General features: G+C 44.8%; 1 protein-coding gene across 2 annotated transcripts in view; it reads left to right on the top strand.

The window, feature by feature from the left end:
• pdlim7 (PDZ and LIM domain 7) overlaps positions 1 to 20583 on the top strand; it is a 36763-nt gene extending 16180 nt beyond the window's left edge. For both annotated transcript variants that reach the window (XM_049733242.1, XM_049733234.1), the window contains exons 4-11: positions 8895 to 8922; positions 9709 to 9899; positions 17783 to 17835; positions 18087 to 18324; positions 18697 to 18877; positions 19009 to 19129; positions 19695 to 19810; positions 19960 to 20583. In XM_049733242.1, the coding sequence (XP_049589199.1) occupies positions 8895 to 8922; positions 9709 to 9899; positions 17783 to 17835; positions 18087 to 18324; positions 18697 to 18877; positions 19009 to 19129; positions 19695 to 19810; positions 19960 to 20046 (1015 nt within the window). In that variant the 3' untranslated portion in view covers positions 20047 to 20583. The remainder of the gene's footprint in view (positions 1 to 8894; positions 8923 to 9708; positions 9900 to 17782; positions 17836 to 18086; positions 18325 to 18696; positions 18878 to 19008; positions 19130 to 19694; positions 19811 to 19959) is intronic.
• Positions 20584 to 20735: the final 152 nt, after the last annotated feature.

The following is a 20735-nucleotide window of genomic DNA, read 5'->3' as shown; positions in this document are numbered from 1 at the left end:
TAATATTATTGCTTATATTATAGTTATTTGAGATATAGTTTGTCTATCGTTATAGGAGCCTGTGGAATATTTTGAAGTGCAAGCGCCCTCAGCCGCACCCATTGTTGACAAAGAACATCGATGGATTTAATGAATTGGGGTGACACAGATGATTTTATAAACTTGTTATTCATGTAATCGTTTTCTTTAATACCGTATTTGCCGGTGTATTGGTCGACCTTTTTCGATCCAAAATCGACCGAAAAAAATCGACCTCGACTTATACACCGAGTCATAAAATTTAACTTCGTATTCATCGCTTCAAATGTGATGGTAACCAAGGCCGTTTCTCATGCATCTCATTGTGCATTGCACTTAGAAAATTTGAACCGGGCGGCGTGCGCGAGTGCGCGGCCCGCTGGAAGTCCAATGAGGCGCCGCGATCTCCTGCGCGGTGCTTATAAAGTGCCGATCCGCTCGGCTTGGAGCTATTTCCGACCTCCCGTTGGTGCCGGGCGGCGTGCGCGAGCTCGCCGGCCGCGATCTCCTGCGCGGTGCTTATAAATTGCCGATCCGCTCGGCTTGGAGCTATTTCCGACCTCCCGTTGGTGCCGGGCGGCGTGCGCGAGCTCGCCGGCCGCGATCTCCTGCGCGGTGCTTATAAAGTGCCGATCCGCTCGGCTTGGAGCTATTTCCGACCTCCCGTTGGTGCCGGGCGGCGTGCGCGAGCTCGCCGGCCGCGATCTCCTGCGCGGTGCTTATAAAGTGCCGATCCGCTCGGCTTGGAGCTATTTCCGGCCTCCCGTTGGTGCCGGGCGGCGTGCGCGAGCTCGCCGGCCGCGATCTCCTGCGCGGTGCTTATAAAGTGCCGATCCGCTCGGCTTGGAGCTATTTCCGACCTCCCGTTGGTGCCGGGCGGCGTGCGCGAGCTCGCCGGCCGCGATCTCTTGCGCGGTGCTTATAAAGTGCCGATCCGCTCGGCTTGGAGCTATTTCCGGCCTCCCGTTGGTGCCGGGCGGCGTGCGCGAGCTCGCCGGCCGCGATCTCCTGCGCGGTGCTTATAAAGTGCCGATCCGCTCGGCTTGGAGCTATTTCCGACCTCCCGTTGGTGCCGGGCGGCGTGCGCGAGCTCGCCGGCCGCGATCTCCTGCGCGGTGCTTATAAAGTGCCGATCCGCTCGGCTTGGAGCTATTTCCGACCTCCCGTTGGTGCCGGGCGGCGTGCGCGAGCTCGCCGGCCGCGATCTCCTGCGCGGTGCTTATAAAGTGCCGATCCGCTCGGCTTGGAGCTATTTCCGGCCTCCCGTTGGTGCCGGGCGGCGTGCGCGAGCTCGCCGGCCGCGATCTCCTGCGCGGTGCTTATAAAGTGCCGATCCGCTCGGCTTGGAGCTATTTCCGACCTCCCGTTGGTGCCGGGCGGCGTGCGCGAGCTCGCCGGCCGCGATCTCCTGCGCGGTGCTTATAAAGTGCCGATCCGCTCGGCTTGGAGCTATTTCCGGCCTCCCGTTGGTGCCGGGCGGCGTGCGCGAGCTCGCCGGCCGCGATCTCCTGCGCGGTGCTTATAAAGTGCCGATCCGCTCGGCTTGGAGCTATTTCCGACCTCCCGTTGGTGCCGGGCGGCGTGCGCGAGATCGCCGGCCGCGATCTCCTGCGCGGTGCTTATAAAGTGCCGATCCGCTCGGCTTGGAGCTATTTCCGGCCTCCCGTTGGTGCCGGGCGGCGTGCGCGAGCTCGCCGGCCGCGATCTCCTCCGCGGTGCTTATAAACAGCCGCATGCGCACGGCCTCCCGGAATTTGAACACATTTCGTCAATAAATTTCGCATATTGAATTTTGAAGTTTAATATAATGCAACAATTGAGCTCGACTTATACAAAGGATATATCATAAAATCGTAAATTTCCGTCGAATTTTAGGGGGTCGACTTATACACCGAGTCGACCTGTACACCGGCAAATACGGTAATCAGAATCAGAATCAGAATCAGAAAACCTTTATTGTCATTCTACATAGTACAATGAAATTGGAGACCTCCATCCAGTGCATGAGGTAGATACGAGTAACATAGTCAAGTAATCGACTAGTAGAAAAGTAGATGAATAATCAGAAACAGTAGTGCGGACAAAGTGCAGTAGTAGTGCAGGAGGAAAGTGTCATCAGTGTCGGCTGGAGTTGAGGGCGGCTATGGCTTGGGGAAAGAAACTGTTTTTGAGTCTGTTTGTCCTGGTCTTCATTTGCCTGTAGCGTCTTCCAGAGGGCAACAGGTCAAACAGGGCGGAGCCAGGGTGGGAGCTGTCCGCTGAGATGGCCTTAGCCCTGCTGAGGCAGCGGGTAGTGTAGATGTTCGTAAGGGAGGGGAGAGGGCGGCCGATGATCCTCTGGGCTGCCTTCACCACTCTCTGCAGCTTCTCCCTGTCAGCGGCGGTGGAGCTGCCGAACCATACTACGATGCAGTAGGTCAGTAGACTCTCGATGGAAGATCGGTAGAAGGTCAGCAACAGGTCGGTGTTGAGGTTCTACCTCCTGAGGACTCTCAGGAAGTGTAACCGCTGCTGAGCCTTCTTGACGATGGTGGTGATGTTCTCTGACCAGGAGATCCGGTCAGAGATGTGGACGCCCAGGTACTTGGTGCTGTGGACCCTCTCCACCTGCTCGCCGTTGATGAAGAGGGGAGTTGGCTCAGGGCTGTGTCTTCTGAAGTCTATGATGAGCTCGTTGGTCTTTTTGGTGTTCAGAGCGAGATTGTTCTCAGAGCACCAGTCGACCAGCTCCAGGACCTCCTCTCTGTAGGCTACCTCATCGCCATTGGAGATGAGACCGACCACAGTGGTATCGTCGGCGAACTTGACAATCCGGTTGTGGTTGTGAGCCGGTCTGCAATCATGAGTGTAGAGGCAGAAGAGGAGGGGGCTCAACACACAGCCCTGTGGGGAGCCGATGCTCAGCGTACGGGTGGAGGAGAGGCGGGAGCCAACTCTCACAGCCTGGAGTCGGTTGGTCAGAAAGTCATTAATCCAGGCACATGTGAGAGAGGGGAGTCCGAGAGTGTCCAGCTTTGTGGTGAGTCTGTCCGGGAGGATGGTGTTGAATGCCGAACTGTAATCCACAAAGAGCATCCGGACATAGCTCTGCTGCTGCTCCAGGTGGTTCACCGCACAATGGAGGGCTACGGCGATGGCGTCCTCTGTGGATCTGTTGGTCCGGTATGCAAACTGGTGGGGGTCGAGGTGTGGGGGAAGATAATCCTTGATGTGCTGAAGAACCAGCCTCTCAAAGCACTTCATGATCACCGGAGTGAGGGCCACTGGTCGGTAATCATTCAGGCTAGAGATGGCCGACTTCTTCGGCACTGGGATGATGGTTGAGGTTTTCAGGCAGGGCGGGACGGTTGCTAGGGCCAGGGAGCGGTTGAAGATCGTGGTGAAGGTGGGGGCGAGCTCCTCAGCGCATGCCCTCAGCACCTTGCCGGGGACCCCATCCGGGCCTGCGGCCTTTCTGGGATTCACTGTAAGGATCACCTTTCTGACCTTGTGCTCCTGAACAGTGAGTGGAGTGATGTCAGAGCTGGGTGGGGGAGGGGGCAGGGCAGGGACAGGGGAGTGCTGCTGGGATGTTCCAAACCGAGCAAAGAAGCTGTTTAGCTCCTCTGCCAGCTGTGCGCCTTGGTCTTCGACTTGAGCGGCACTGCCCCTGAAGTTGGTGATCTCCTGGATGCCCTGCCACACCTTGCGGCCGTTGTTGCTGGACAGGTGGGACTCGATGTGTTGTCTGTGGTCCGCTTTCGCCCGTTTGACTCCTCTCCTCAGCTCAGCTCTGGCAGCGCTGTACAGAGCTCTGTCTCCTGACCTGAAGGCGGTGTCGCGGGCTCTGAGGAGAGAGCGGACCTGGCTGCACATCCAGGGTTTCTGGTTAGGGAAAACACGGATGGTTTTGGTCACAGTCACATTGCTGGCGCAGAACTGGATGTAGCCCAGAACTGTGTCTGTGTGTGTCCCCAGCTCCTGGTGGTCGAACAGGTCCCAGTCTGTCCGTTGAAAACAGTCTTTGAGTTTGTGGAGTGCATCCTCAGGCCAGGAGGTGATGGTCCTTAAGGTGGGTCTGAGTTTGCGTCTGAGGGGGGTGTAGGCAGGGAAGAGCAGGAGGGACAGATGGTCTGATTGCCCGAGGTGGGGGAGGGGGATAGCTCTGTATGCATGTTTGATGTTGGTGTAGACATGGTCCAGGGTGTTCTCACCCCGTGAAGCACACTTTACGTGCTGGTGGAAATTCGGCAGTACAGTCTTTAAGTTGGCCTTGTTAAAATCCCCCGCTACAATGTGGAAGCCATCAGGGTGAGCCCGTTGTTGTTCACTCACAGCTCTCAGCAGGAGAGAGAGTGCCGTGCTTACGTCAGCGTCGTGTGGAATGTAAACAGCAATGACGATAACAACAGCTAGCTCCCTCGGGAGGAAAAAAGGCCGGCACCTGACTGCCATGTACTCGAGGTCCGGACAGCAGTGGCTGCCTATGATGGTCGCATTGTTGCACCAGTTTTCGTGCACATACATACAAAGCCCCCCACCTCTGCGTTTACCGGAGTCCAATGTTCTGTCCGCGCGTAGCAGGGAGCGGCTTGCTAGCTGCATGCTAGCATCGGGGATATCCGGGCGCAGCCAGGTTTCGGTTATAATAATCACACAACAGTCCCGGACGTAGTGGTTTCCCGTGAGCTGTAGATCCAGGTCATCCATTTTATGCAGCAGGGATCTGGCGTTGGAGAGAAACAGGCTCGGGAGAGGCGGCTTGTGCGGTTGTTTACGTAGCCTTAGCATTAGGCCAGACCGACGGCCTCGCTTTTGCTTCCTCTCTCTTCTTCGCCTGCGTCGCCTCCCAGACCCGACAACAATCCACGGAGACCCCGGCGGTCTCGCAATCTCGTCTGGGATGTTGTGCTTGCGGTGAAAGTCACTTGAAATAGGTATCCGTGCTTGGTATCCAATGTCCGTGAGCGAGTGGAAAGTGTACTTGGGATTCCCAGTACAGAGTGTGCCAAAGAGTGAAAATAAAAAAATATAGGCAAGGAAAAAAGAGCACTGGCGTGGAGAGCCGTAAGCCGCTGCGTCCGTGCGCGCCGCCATCTTGGAAAACATTCACCACTCTATAATAACTCTATATGTTACGTCAGGCCCATTCTCAGCTCTTCGTTTGTGTTTGTCACGTTAGCATACCTATCGTTTAGCCTGTTGCTATCGTAACGAACGATCGATGGATTTAATGAATTGGAGTGACACCGATGGTTTTATAAACATGTTATTTATGTAATAGTTGTCCTAAATCACTCTATATGTTACGTCAGGCCCGTTCTTAGCTCCTCATTTGTGTTTGTCACGTTAGCATACCTATTGTTTAGCCTGTTGCTATCGTATCGAACGATCGATGGATTTAATGAATTGGAGTGACACAGATGGTTTTATAAACATGTTATTCATGTAATAGTTGTACTTAATCACTCTATATGTTATGTCAGGCCCGTTCTCAGCTCTTTGTTTGTGTTTGTCACGTTAGCATACCTATCGTTTAGCCTGTTGTTGCTATCGTTTAGCCTGTTGTTGCTCGTTCATGACTGTTTTTGGTGTGGGATTTTGTCGAATAAATTGCCCCCAAAATGCGACTTATACTCCGGAGTGACTTATATATGTTTTTTTTCACTTTTTGGGGCATTTTATGGTTGGTGCGACTTATACTCCAGAGCGACTTATAGTCCGGAAAATACGGTAATATGTAAAATAAACTCACCAATTGCAACCTTAAACCCACAGATAGTGTGATAAAAGTCAAGGGTACACCAAAAATTTTGTTTTACGAAGTATAAGTGTTTGGTTTGAATTGCAATTAATAGAGAGGTATTCATTTAACAATATAGTTCGCAAGTCATCGCCAAGTGCATGCAGTGGCAGTTGTCCCACTGAGTCCTGATTAGTAAAAGTACACAGTATATAGATTAATGCACTTTGTTGAAGAGCCCGAGCCAGAAAATGTTTTTGTTTTCAGTCGTTTTAATGAAAAATAGTTGACCTTCATACGAGCAGCACTTAAGAATTGCCCATCTAGATTCTGCCAAGAATTACTGATTGATGTATGTCTTCAGAGTGCTAAGCAAAAAAGATTCACGGGGTGCTTAATTAAAAAGGGAAAAACACAAGACCACCCAAAGGAAAACAGAGTGTTTTGAGGTTTGGATAAAATGAGAAAGTATTGACTTGTCAAGTCATAAACATGAGCTGGCGTACTGTCAGGAGACTCATTTAGATTTTGTGATCCCTAAAAGTTCAGAAGCTGTGATCACAGCTGTTGCTCTGCCCCCACCCCTCACCTCCTCCTCCCAATCTCTCTTTGGGTTTGCCTGCCAACACACTGGGGCTGATATGTACTGACAAATCTTTCACTATGATTCCCTTTGATCTTCTAGATAGCGGAGCCAGAACTTCAAATAGTTTCAGTCTTCCATTCTCGTGCATACAATTCAAACATAGAATCTATTCCCCCGTAGGGTCAACAGCGAAAATTGAACAAATCCATCTGAGGGGCAGAATAACTCCTGACTAAAAGGTTTTAGGGTAATGGAAGTTTATGGAGGACCAAAACAATTCAACAACCCTGGCTTTTAAATCAACATGATGCCCTCCATTATTGTCATTATTAAAGAGGAAGACGGGCAAACACTTCCCGGAGAGAAATAGTTGCCAGTTGTGTTTGCTCACAAATTGCCGGTCATACATCCGTTCTTTTGTGGTTGGAGAGGAGGCCACCCGATGAGTGACGGTAGCCTTTATTTTCTTTGTTTAATGTCACTGATTACCTTTTTTTGTGGTTTTGGGTTCATCCCCAATTTTTATTTGAATAATAAATATTTATTCCGTTAACATCTTTTCATGAATGGATCCAAATAAAATCAGTGCTGTTAGTTTGTATAGTATCTATGTGTAACAGTAAACACAGTATGATCGGGAAAATTATATACCGTATTTGCCGCTGTACAGGTCGACTCGGTGTATAAGTCGACCCCCTAAAATTCGACGGAAATTTACGATTTTATGATATATCCTTTGTATAAGTCGAGCTCAATTGTTGCATTATATTAAACTTCAAAATTCAATATGCGAAATTTATTGACGAAATGTGTTCAAATTCCGGGAGGCCGTGCGCATGCGGCTGTTTATAAGCACCGCGGAGGAGATCGCGGCCGGCGAGCTCGCGCACGCCGCCCGGCACCAACGGGAGGCCGGAAATAGCTCCAAGCCGAGCGGATCGGCACTTTATAAGCACCGCGCAGGAGATCGCGGCCGGCGAGCTCGCGCACGCCGCCCGGCACCAACGGGAGGTCGGAAATAGCTCCAAGCCGAGCGGATCGGCACTTTATAAGCACCGCGCAGAAGATCGCGGCCGGCGAGCTCGCGCACGCCGCCCGGCACCAACGGGAGGTCGGAAATAGCTCCAAGCCGAGCGGATCGGCACTTTATAAGCACCGCGCAGGAGATCGCGGCGCCTCATTGGACTTCCAGCGGGCCGCGCACTCGCGCACGCCGCACGGTTCAAATTTTCTAAGTGCAACGCACAATGAGATGCATGAGAAACGGCCTTGGTTACCATCACATTTGAAGCGATGAATACGAAGTTAAATTTTATGACTCGGTGTATAAGTCGAGGTCGATTTTTTTCGGTCGATTTTGGATCGAAAAAGGTCGACCAATACACCGGCAAATACGGTACTTGTATCAGTGGTGGTCTCATTTTAAAAACATCCAAGTTTTCCATCAGCTAAGCAATTAATTGATTCGTGAAATGAGGTCAAATGATCTCATGGAGCTCAAACACCTTTATTTCAGTCTCATGGGTCAAACTCGATCCAAGTTACGTCATTTCCCCTAAAAAACACAAATCATCTCCACGTATTTTCCTAACCTGTGTTGAATAAAAATCTCAAGACAGCGATGACACATTTTTTCCACAAATAACGTGTGGCTCATCAAAGTTTGGTTCAGTTCTAGGACAGCCGGGGTGCTCCAGCATTGTGAACGTCACGTTGATTTGTCGACATGTGGCTATGCTCTGCTGGCTGCTCACTGTATCTGCTGTCATCCAGTCTTTAGCACCTTCTAATCAGGGCTTGGACAGGCCCAACATAAGCGATTATTCATCCCTCCTTCCTACAGGAAGAAGCCATTGTTTGCATTTGCAGCCCCAAACAATGTTGCAACATCCAAGTTGATTCACATTGTAACCTTTTATAGCTTTGTGTCAGTGGTGCTTTGGTATGAGATAAGACGTTTAGATGAACTTTGGCACTCCGCTAGGTGAAGGCAAGGCAGAAATATGCAGCCTGGGGTTAAAGTTAAAACTTGTGGAGCATTTGAGTTGAGTGGGTGATGATGCTGACAGCAATGTTTAACATTTCATCGTAGAAAATAAATAAAATCGTCTACGTATCACTCCTGCTATCGACCGTGGTATTGGATTGTACGCTAGGATGCAATATTGGTATTGTATCAGAAGTAAAAATGTTGTTTAATAGATTTAATGGAGGACTACAGGAATAAAAAAATATTGACTTTTGAGAGGCTAAAATTCTGGGAATTTCGACAGTTTTAAGTAGTTAAACCAGGTCTTTAAACAATGAATTGATTATCAAAATTTTACTATTGATTAGTTATCGATTAATCACTACACCCTTGAGTCTATCTGTTGGTCTATTTAGTCACTATAGGATGTTATTATCTTCATACCATTGATCATTTTGACTTTATCAATATGATAATTTAAAAACTTTGTGTCATAATTTCTTTGTATTTCTTTTCACAATGAACACAATTGATGTGTTTTGTGTTGGCGCACTGCACGGAAGTTGGACGTAATTTATGTTCCCATGGTTTCTCCACAGAAATGTTAAAGTCGACAGCGAGCAGAAGGTAAGCCTTTATTTGTCTGTCATTTCCACTCACCACATGTGCAGAAGCAGTTTGTTACATACTAAACGGCCTTGATTGAGACTTTCTGTAATTGGTGCTCACATTTGACCTGGTGTCACTTTGGCTTTAAACTAATGTGATTCGCCCGAGTCACCTGTCAGGTTCTGACAGCGTCCAGAGGCTGCACATTAGCAAAGCATCAGTGCGCGACTGAATCACTTCGTCAGACGGAGCGGCATGAATGATGCTTTGGAATTTCCTGTCTTTTATTTGTTGCGCAATGCCTTACATTTCTTTCTCCCTGATATCAGACTAAAAGTGACTGTGACACATTTAGTTTTGCTCTCACGTCTCTTAAGAGCCACTTGGCTTGCTGATTGCAGTTTGAAAAGCACAGTGGTGTCGTGAACTACCTTGTGTTGTGCTCTGTTATTAGAGCAGCAGCTGGGACGTGATACCACAAAGTCAATGCTGCATTTTAGCGGCTATCCTTTTCAGTTCGTGTAGAACATTAATTGCAAAATCTATTTTATGTGTGACAATTTCTCATGTTGAACACTTTCATTTGATCATTTGTGCTACACAAATAAATTGCATGGCTCTTGAGCACGTGTTCATAGTGCAGGAAAACGGCTGCAGGCTTTGTGTAAGTTAGTCATTTGCGTGGAGAAGCTATGAGGCTTCAATTAAAGTTCAGTCAAAGAAATGACATTTTTGTGTGCCTCAAACGTCTAACTGCATGTTGTGTGCTGTGCTGCATTGTCTTCCTCTCTTACCACTACGTAGGACCCACGCGCCAAGGCTAGCGTACTGCCAACGTACTCCTTTGCCCCGAGCACCACCATTAACAAGATGGCGAGGCCTTTCTCAGCAGGGGGCGCTAGTGCAGGACCTGTCATAAAGCCCGTGGCCTACTCACCTAAACTTAATACGCCTCGCTCTCAGGGCCGCGCCGGTGTGCTGCAACCACAGAACGGGTAGGTGCAGTAAACAACTAACCATCTTGCAGTTCTCGTCAAAATGACCACGATATGTACATCAAGTGCTTATTTTTCCCCTCTAACCTCACACCCAATTGCTGCAGACTTTGATCTAAGGCAAATTTTTATCTCAGTTAGGGTTTGCCTGTCTTGGCTTTACATGGAACTTATTTCCAGGAATTGGTAAAGAAATGTAACATAAACCACTTTTATGGGGCTCTGATGTGTCTTTGAATTATAAGTATCCTCTCTTCACATAGTAGATCTCAACTCAAGTGTGACATTATCAAAAGTTTCCATTTTGTCGGCTTTTTTAGTGCTTTCTTTACATTTTTTTAAAGTCATAAACTTATGGATATGTACTAAATAACTTGAAGCCAACTGAAATTATGTCACCCAATAAAACCGCAGCCAAGTCAAAATAATAGAGAGGCAGTGGATCCAGTCATGTCCTTAATAAGAATGGACATTTAACTATACCTTTTTGATACTGTGGACAAAATCAATCAATCAATCAATCAATCAATCAATCAATCAATCAATCAATCAATCAATCAATCAATCAATCAATCAATGATGAGATGGATGAATCTCATCAATCAATGATGATATGGGTGAATCTCCTTTGTGTTTTCTGAACTCCCTTTTCAATGTTAGTTTTGTATTAAGTAGAATAATGCTGCGAAGAGAAGTTCATCTTTACACCACTATCAACTGTAGTTGCTGCAGCTAAGTAGTGCTCTCATTTTGCCTGAACTGCTTCAAGATGAAATTAATCATCAGTCAGTTCCACACAATCACAATGCTTCTCGGCAATTGGTGAATCAGTTTTCATGGCCACCCTTAAAGGAACAGTGTGTAGAATTTTTCCCTATCTTGTTGTGAAGTAATAGAATGAAGGGCCTAAGTTTAAAGTGCAATTACTAGACCTAAAATTATACAAAAAACATGTACATTTATGTATGACATAATTGTTCTATGAGAACATACAATTTGATTTGCACATTATTGAAATTTATAGTGGGGGTTTAAAATGAACATAGGCAAATTAAAACATTCTACACAATGTCACTTTAATTTTTAATGATGTGGAACAGGGCTATAAGTCATCATAGCATGTCCTTGGTGACCCCTAACTAGTTGCAATAATTTGGGTCATAGTAATGTGACTTCAGCCACCAGAGGCAGATGTGCCGTGACGCTCCGTGTTAGCAGCCGTACAACACTTTAGAACTTTGGTGCTGGATTATTTAAGTAGTCTGTCTCACTGGATTGCTCCTCATAGTTGAAGTGTGGCGGAATTGCATTCCTGCGGCATTGGCGCATAACGATAACAACGTGACTAGTTTTGATGAAGACGTCACCGGATCTGCCTAAACTCGAACCGTCCTGTTATTCAAACATGTTCACTTTGTGTATAGAGCACTCAGTTGCTGTTCCAGACAGAATCACAGCACAAGATGACAACATGAGTGACTGCGGCACTGCAGAAATCCTGTGTTTGGGCCAGCGCCAAAGCCATTTACATAACTCTGGAAAACCATTTGCCTACGTGGCTGAGTGGATCGGAATGACAAATGTTTTTGTGCCAAATCATTAAGGCTCAGTGTAACAATAGGTAGGCCTGACAGCCGCACAATGCCGTCTTTCTCTCACAGAGCCCACTGACAATAAAAGCATGCCCCTGCTTAACTCTTTGCATGTTTGCTGCTTTCTGATGATGGTTGTGGTTATGCACAAACTCTCTTTACCCCACTCCCTCAAAATGCCACTCTGACAACAATTTCTTTTCTCTTTTTGTTTTTTCCTCATTTCTCTTGACTCTGCAGATGGAGATTCTTGAAAAGTTAGTGCATTTTCTTCTTTCTCTCTTCCTTGTTTAAACTCATGACATATTGGCCACAATATTAGGTATGCATCACATCCAATACAAAACTTCTGCCGTTTCAAATATAAAAATGCTGAGTTTTGATGCTGTCTAAGAGGTATTACTTTAAAAAAATATGTTTATTAATGTGGCTATTTTTGCTTTTTGATGAAATATTGAGTTAAGATTGTGCCCAGTATTGTGCAATACCAAAACTGAAAAAATATCACATTCTTATGAGGCTAAATAAGTAATAGTCATAATGTTCCGAGAATAATGTTGTAATGTATGCAATGTATAATAAGAAAAAGATTTAATAGCATATTATGAGAATTATCAGGTGTGTCAAAAATTCTCACACTGACATACGTAAATGCAGCAGTTTGAACCCAACTAGATTCCCTTGAAGTCCCTTTATTAAATTACAGCATTACTTTGTAAAATTATAACTCCCCTGCTCGTAAATGCTTTTGTGACACTGATTTTACTGCAGATTTTTATTTTTATTTTTGCTTGGCACCCTAATTTAAATATTTGTAATACAATTTTTTCAGGGCAACTACAACAATGAGCATATTGATAAAATAATGTTTCTTCAACAGTGTAGCAACCAAACTAATCTTCTAATCTCTATAATCCTTTGAAATGGCAGAAGTAATTTTACTAAAGCTCATTAGAATTGTGTAGGTGTCCCTAATGCTATTGCTGACTGAGTTATTATAGATTTTCAGTCTTCAACAAGAATATATACATACATCTCTGTGTTTTTTCCCGCTGATTCATCATTGCAGCGTTTCCCAACCTCTAGTGAGCCAAGGCACCCAAAGTATGAAAACTGAAACTAAAAATGAGGCGCTCTTCCCGATTAACTTACATATGTACGGCTGGGAAGCTATGACTTGTGCTGTTGTAATCATGGCAACGGGTGGTTACTAAGGTTTAAGGTTGTTGCTATCTGTCCACTGTTAATCAATTTCTTTTTTTTTGGTTTGTTCTGTAGGCTTGAACCTAACTTCTTTGATATGTGCCAGTCATCCAAGTAAGGGGCCTGTGCATGCCAATTGTTTTGTTAGTGTAAGTGTGGCTTTGAATCAGGCTAGATTTATATTTGAGGCAGTTAGTCGGGTCAGATATGTTTGAATTAAAAGCCTTCTGGCCCACATTCCTAACATTCCCGTGAGTTGACGCATGATTGGTGCTGGATGACCTTGGATCAAGATGACCTGATTTTGTGGTATTTGTGAATAGGCGGTTCGTAGTTTTGGGGGGTTTCTTTAACGTTGCCCGCTGTGTGCCACCGGTTATGCTTATGTTAGGCATGACCTCAGGATGGAGAATGTGCCCTGTTTTATCCCCAACGACCGCAGCAAAAAGAGGTTGATACAGGACACCGAGGATTGGCAGCCTCGCACTGGGACCACCCAGTCACGCTCCTTCCGCATCCTGGCTCAGCTCACTGGCACTGACTTCAGTAAGTCCGGGAGCAGGCCTGGCATGTCTACATTGAATAGTGATGGACTCCTCGTTTGAGCGTTTAACTGAGTATATTGTGAGTAGATTGTGTTGGAACTCAGTGAGAGCAAACTAAAAAGGAACAATAGATTTGATTCCATGCCTGGAAAACGGGAGCCAAATAACAGCTACATACACTGCGTTTTGATATTGTCACTCTAAGATTGTCCCCCATATTACTGTCAAATAGTCTAGTACTCAAATATTCAAGTACTCCAATATTTAGTATAATGCTTGAAACTTTGAAAATGTTTTGAAATTCATTTTTATATAAACTTCCACTATCTGTCGCTATTTGTAGACACATTATTGTGATGTGGTCTGTTTTTGCAAAGTAAGATTTTATTTTTTTACGGCATAAAAAAAAAGTCTCTTTAAAAGCTAATCCAAAATTGATTTTTTTGTCACATTCCTAAGGATCTGGACAACCTTGAAAGATCATTTCATCTCACAGTACATCAATTTGCCTTTAGAGAGTGTAAGGACACCCTGCATTCTCTTGAACCTAAGCTTGTAATAAAACAAGTAAAGTAGACTTCTTGTTTCTCATCGATGTAGAGTGCACTCTGAGTTCTTTTCAGACTTGCACTAAGTTGTCTACATTTTGTACTGTTGGCTCAGCTTTGTCTTTGACTGGCACCATAGGAAGAATTAAGCCTTTCTGACTTTGAACGCATTCCATGCAAATTGTCTAGCTAATTGTTGCATTGATACCGAAAGTGTGCACAGCACTACCTTTGTTCTTTTAATGATTTTTGTCACAGTAGTCATTGTAATATAAACAGCAACTGTTTGGACAGATACACTCATGCATGAGACAATTGAGAGAGGCCATTCAAATTTGGTGCACTTCTGTACATCACTGAGTGACATTCTCTTGATTTGGGTTCTTTATTAACAAAGCAAGTCTAAGTGGCCCAAGTCTTAAGCACAATGCAACCTATCATATCAAACACTTGACATGAGGAACCTAGTAATTCTCAAGAATAGCACCATCTTATTTACTATTGATTCATCTATTTTTTTTTTTATAGTAGGTGTGTGTCACTTTTACTAAAGTGTGTGTGTGTTTCCCGGATATCGCAGTGCAGGACCCGGATGATGAAACCATGAAGAGGGCCAGGTAAAGCCTGGGTGTGGTTCATAGTGGTTGAGCGTTTCTTTGATTGTAGACTAGTTTAGTAAGCACCTTTCTGCATGTGTGCAGGCTTTTAGTTTGACCTTTTTTTAGGACCGACAGCATCAATTTGTAATTGATTGTGCATGAGACTGCAGCCCATCTAGTGTGTTTGTGCATTTCACCCATCTTGTCACTTACTTCTTCTCATATAAGATATCTGCTTCTGTCCATCTGTTTCCTTCTTCCTTGCGGCCAGGGAAAAGTTCCTCTCTGAGATTCAGAGCCCCCGCTATACCCGCCTGAGAGATTGTCACCACGACAGGTCGGCTCGCGCCCTAAATATCAAATCCTGAACGATACGGCATGCCGAGCTTGCTAGACATAGCTGCACCTCCAAGACGACGAAGACGACAAAGATAGCCAACCATCGGTGGCAGATAACTTTAAGACACAGACAGGGTGGTTTTTGGTGAGTGGTGGTGGGGGGTCCATAACGAGACATAACTTAGCCAGCATGAAGTTTTAAGTGGAGTGTTGCAAACTGAGCCAAGTGTGAAGATCAGTCAATCTGACTGAGCTAGCTGGGAGGAACATGTGGAGCGGGGGGGGGTCTTTGAGTGGGAAGTAGCGTACCTGTTTGATTCTCTCCCACATTCACTCTTGTTACTTCTCACTGAGTTTTCATTTCTGATCATCTCATCTTGTATGTGTCTCTAAACATTAAGAACCAAACCACAAAGCTGTATCTGACTCCTTCCCCCCCTTTGCTGTCATAAGAAATACAAAACATCTAACAAAAACATCATCTTGCAGTTCTCTTATTTCTTGTTTTGCCTTTCTTTCAAGTTTCCATCTTTCTTTATGCAAACTGACATCTTTGCATCTCGTTTGTTGGCGTTGAGTGCAGCCTCCCGGTGAGCTCACCTTGTCCAGTCTTGACTTGATAGTACATCTGTTCACACTTTACACTTTTATTGCCTCATTGAGAAAATAGTTGTGCAATTACTCATGAAAACTCAAACAAACATGCAAGAACATGCATCATTGAACAACGTCTTGGTAAGAAACCGCAACTTGTAGTCTAACATTAACTTTCAAGACATAAATAAAGAAGTGGAATATAAAAGCTGGTCATGCTCCAAATCTATTTAAATCCATTTAATTTGTTCAGTTGAAAGTATTCGCTAACCACCTAAATAAAATACTATATTTTGGGACTGTAAAGTGCACCAAATTACAATGCACAATATCGTTGAACAGCTACATTTTGATACATAAACCGCACCAAATTATAAGGAGCATATTTGTGAGCCATCATGAGTTAAAGAGTCAATTCTGTTTATTTGATAGTGTAGCGGCAACTTTACCTTCGTCAAACATCAGCAGGGGATGGACCTACTGACTCGATCCTTCTGCAGACGAGATTTGCATAATTCAACATTGACAACAACAAAGAAGGATGCTGTTGACATTGAACAAAAGGCGTGTTGGTCCAATTTTCTCAATTCGACTTCGGAAATGTATTTATATGAATAGAAATATGCAGAATGAGTGGAAAAGCCATTAAACATGCGGTCTATTTCGGAAAGTGTTGTTGTCACGTTTGTTTGTCAATCAACTTCACTTTTTGCCTGGAAGATGACGCACGCTGTCTTTCTTTGTGGAAAAAGAAAATGGAAAGCCTTTCTGTTCTCTCCCGTATATTCAAACGTGTCTGTGCTGGAGTCAACACTTCCCTTTGGGGACGGGCCCCAAAATAAGAACAACTGAGCTCAATAAGAAAATCACAGATGTAAAAAATGAACTGCAAATGTCAAGGTGTCCATGGCTTGTTACTCTGCAGCTGCAGCCCCTCGGTACCTATGTTGAAAGCGGTGAAAATGTCAAGAAAACACGCTCCAGGCCAATCCAGCTGGGAATAGACACGGTTGAGGATGCACCTGTACGCTTCAGTAGCGTGAGGAGCAGGCAAACAACAACAACAACACATCTTAGAGGAGCCGCCGCCGCTGCTGCCCGTCTGCTGATGGAAGAAACGGACTTTCGTTGGGTTCAGTGAGAGCGGAGGGGAGCTGATTCTGGGTCAGCCAGTCAAACCCATTTAAGATGCTTTCTTTTATTTGACCCCGAGTTCCACTCCATCGTCTTAGCTGTGTTCCATTTACTTTCCATTCCGACAACAGACCTGCGAGTCATGTTCTTGCAATAGCAGAGGGATTCATTTTTATTCCGTGTTGTTTTGGATACATCCGTCAATTAATTGTCGGGCACACTGAGACACCATGCCGGTGGCGATCGAGGTTGAAGAGCAAAGTTGATGCATGGTAATCATTTGCCAGATTCTTTTCTTTGCAAATGAGCTGCGATTTCATCATCTCACAGCGGCTGATTGTGGATGGCACTGTTGATGTTGTAAACACGATAGTCGCTTAAAGCGATGTTTTACAATTTTCCCCCAGAATGACGCATCTCCAGAGCATGCTGTCTTCACTTACAACTTGTTTTGTAAGATTTAGTTTGAACATTTTCTGAATATAGTGGAGCTCGCTGTGGGTAAAAAAACTTTTAGATGCAGAAACAAGTCCTCATTTCCTCAGCTCTGCACACGCGGGCTGGAAGCCAAATTCATCTGAATTCTAAATCTGACAAAACAGCACCAAACATGATGAGTTTCTCATTCGTGAACTTTGAGTTACGGAAAGCATTTGAGGTGTTTGAAAGGTATTGCTGTTATTCTTTACCCTACATAAAGTGTAATGTGTAATGTCAACTTTGATTTGGCTTCTGAGTCCCTTCATGTATTTGCCTGAAGGAGTTAAACATCAGCTCATTGGTTTACTTCCATTTCGAAAAGTGATCCAAATAAAACTCAACCTCCCTCCAAATCACATTCGTCACATTAAAAACTGTGTTAATTTTAAATTGATTTGACAAAAGGGTTAGCAAATGTATACACCATGGCGATGCAGTGGAAACACATTGTTAAATAAGACAAATGTGAATGTGAACAGATCGTATATGTACTTGAACTCTACAGTAAATACAGCACACAACCCACAACAGACTATCAGTTTGATTGAGCCCAGGATCTGACGACAAAGTGTACAAAATTACACAAAGGAAATAAAACACTTGCTTAACACCAGATGGTAGACTGCATTATTTTTGTCCATTTTTAGCTTGGATGTACATACTTGCTGCCCACAGCACTCGTTTTACTTTTCAGTCAAGTTCCCACACTGTTCATATTTAACGTTTAGATCATACACTCTAAAGGTAATATGAGCCAACTGTGCCTGCTGCTATCAACACAAACATGACATGTTTTGTTATTGCGAGCTGTGCACTTTTTTCCTCTAATTAGTCATTTTCTCTCTACAGCGTTGAGCCAACTCCATCACCTGCCAAGCCCCAGACAGCCAATAAACCAGATGGTGAGTTTGTCCTCCTGCTCTTGCTGATGCATTAAAGCAACATGTAGGATGTACTAATACATTTTTATTAAATGTCAATCTATAAATGATCAACAACTGCATTCAAGTATCAACAGAAATCTGGAGAGCGAGCTTATGTCCCCCTCCACCCCCTCGACTTCAAATTTGGAGGAACTATCTAAAGTCACAGCGTATTGTAGTTACGTTACCCTAAACAAATTACACAGATTGCTTGTTTTCTCCAAACACAGGATCCAAGACAGCGGCCGCGGGCGTCTCTGCTCCTTCCTCGCGACCTCCGTGGGTCACCGACCCTAATTTCGCCTATCGTTTTCGTCCGGACAAAACGAGCACGGTGGTGACGCACCACCAGCAGCCAGTTCAGCCCACGCCGATGGAGAACCGCAGCTCCATCCTGCAGGCGGCACAGCAGGTGCCCCAAAACAGCGAGAGGACCCCGGTGTGCGGCGCCTGCAACAAAATCATCAGGTGAGAATGTGAGCAAAGCACAAATATCTGAACTCGGGGTAAATGTTCCAAAAGGTGAGGTATACATAGATTTTTCATGTTCCTTTTATAAATTTTACGTGAATGAATGAAAACACACAAAGGTTTTTACTTCATTGAACGCTGTGTGCCATGAAAACTAACACATTTTTTACACACACCAGGCCTGGCAAAAATGTTTTTCTTTTTTTTTTTTTTAGATTTTGATACAATTGTTAAAGGCTCACTAACGCATGTATTCTCTCTCATTGGCTATACGTTTATTTGTGTGCAATCAAATGCTGTAAAATGCACTTGTGGCTGTGAAATATCCACCCAGTTGAAGTGACTGCTGCGCCATGTTGTGTTCTTCAGGGGTCGCTACCTAGTTGCGCTGGGACGCTCGTGGCACCCCGAGGAGTTCACGTGTTCACAGTGCAAGGTTGTCCTGGAGGAGGGGGGCTTCTTTGAGGAGAGAGGTGCCGTCTTCTGTACCAAGTGCCACGATAACCGCTACGCACCCAACTGTGCAAAGTGCAAAAAGAAGATCACTGGGGTAAGAGGATGACTCTGACGAGAGTAAACATCCGAGCTCGTCTGGTGTTTTAAACAGGACTTAATGGATGTAAATGCATGCTGTAGCCGAGGTGAAAATAAAACATTTACAAGCTTTTCTCGTTTCATCAGGAAATCATGCATGCCCTGAAGATGACCTACCACGTTCAGTGTTTTAAGTGTGCAGCCTGCAAGTCTCCTATCAGGAATCAAGCCTTTTACATGGAGGAGGGAGAGCCTTACTGCGAGAGAGGTGACAACTCACACTCATTAAAGCAACAAAGTCGACAGACGCTATGGGAAGGCTTGCCATGAGCGTTTCATTTGTTCGTAGGATGTCTGGAAACGTGACCACACTGGCAAATGCACACTCCATTCTGATTTATCATCCCAAGTAGAGAGAGAATACATGACATGACCTTTATTAAACCACAATGTGAAGGGCCACGCTGAAAAGAAAAATCTTTACTATTTGTGTCAAATGGGTTAGACAAAAGAAAGCTGCAAGTGCAATTTTTACAATAGCCTAAAGCCATTTTAGGTCAATCATATTGTAAGCTCGGGCTGTTGAAGATTTTAGTCATTTTACTCGCCCCGTCAAATTCTACAAATTTGAAACAAAACAAATTCAATTCTATTTTGGAGGGAATTTAATGTAGTGCATCACGTGTAAAACGGCTGGTATAACTCTGGATGCTGGTCAGCTTGGCCAGATTTAATCTCTCACCACCAGGAGCCATAGTAGACATTAAAAGTCACATTTTTCCATAATAGGTCCCCTTTAGAGAACACGTTTTTTAAGATCTCTGTTTTTTCAGATTACGAGAAAATGTTTGGTACCAAATGTCACGGCTGCGACTTTAAGATCGACGCCGGGGATCGCTTCCTGGAGGCGCTGGGCTACAGCTGGCACGATACGTGCTTCGTCTGTGCTGTGAGTGTCCCTTTCTCACGTCTTCTCCTCTCGCTGCTAATTTTCCTCTATGTTGTAACACATTCAATTCAATGAGGTACAAGGGCTGAACATTTTTCCTTTTCGCTTGCTCTAAACAAGGTTTTGTTTTTTATCCTGCATGTGCAAAGCTGTGCCAGATCAACCTGGAGGGGAAGACGTTCTACTCCAAGAAGGACAAGCCCTTGTGCAAAGGCCACGCCTTTGCCCCTGTGTGAGTTGCCCACGTCCGAAAACTTCGTCTCTGGCTCGAGTCACAGTCAAGCCCATGTTCATTTGGATGTCAGAAATTTCGCTACTTCTCTCGTACCAAATAGCCAGCGTGTCACTCAAACGGATCGGGTTGACACGTTCAACCACACCATTACATTGTTTACCTTCAGTTCAATGACAGTGGAAAACATTTGGACTCATTTTAATTTACGGAAACGTTTTTGGAACTTTGTTTTAGCATCAGTGCAGATGTATGGAAAATAACCTGTAAATGTTATTTAACCCTTTTTTAACTGTATTACAGACAAAAAAATAACGATTTAGTTTTTTTTCCATAGATGACAAGATGTTTTTAAAAACCTGTATTTTATGTCCCCAAAGCTAGTACAATTTATAACAAAAGCAAATGTTACTCTCAACCTGCAGTTACTTTTTGTTTAAACTTAGACTTTTGCTGAATGTTTTTATATTGCTTCAGGAAATCTCTTTTTTTAGGTTACTGCTGGATTGATTCAATAAACATCTTTCTTGTGATGTTGCAACACTATGTGCTCAGTAACACTTAATGGGACCCAATGGGATTAATCAGCTCTCATTTTGTGATCAGTTATTGTCTACTTCCTGAACTTTGTCTATCCAGATCTGCACTAAAATGTAACCAACAACAAATATGCCAATTGCAAGTAAAACACCT

This window comes from Syngnathus scovelli, chromosome 1 (genome assembly GCF_024217435.2).
Source record: "Syngnathus scovelli strain Florida chromosome 1, RoL_Ssco_1.2, whole genome shotgun sequence".
Classification (NCBI taxonomy): Eukaryota; Metazoa; Chordata; class Actinopteri; order Syngnathiformes; family Syngnathidae; genus Syngnathus; species Syngnathus scovelli.
The sequence above is the reverse complement of the archived record's forward strand: the minus strand, read 5'-3'. Positions and strand labels throughout refer to the sequence as shown.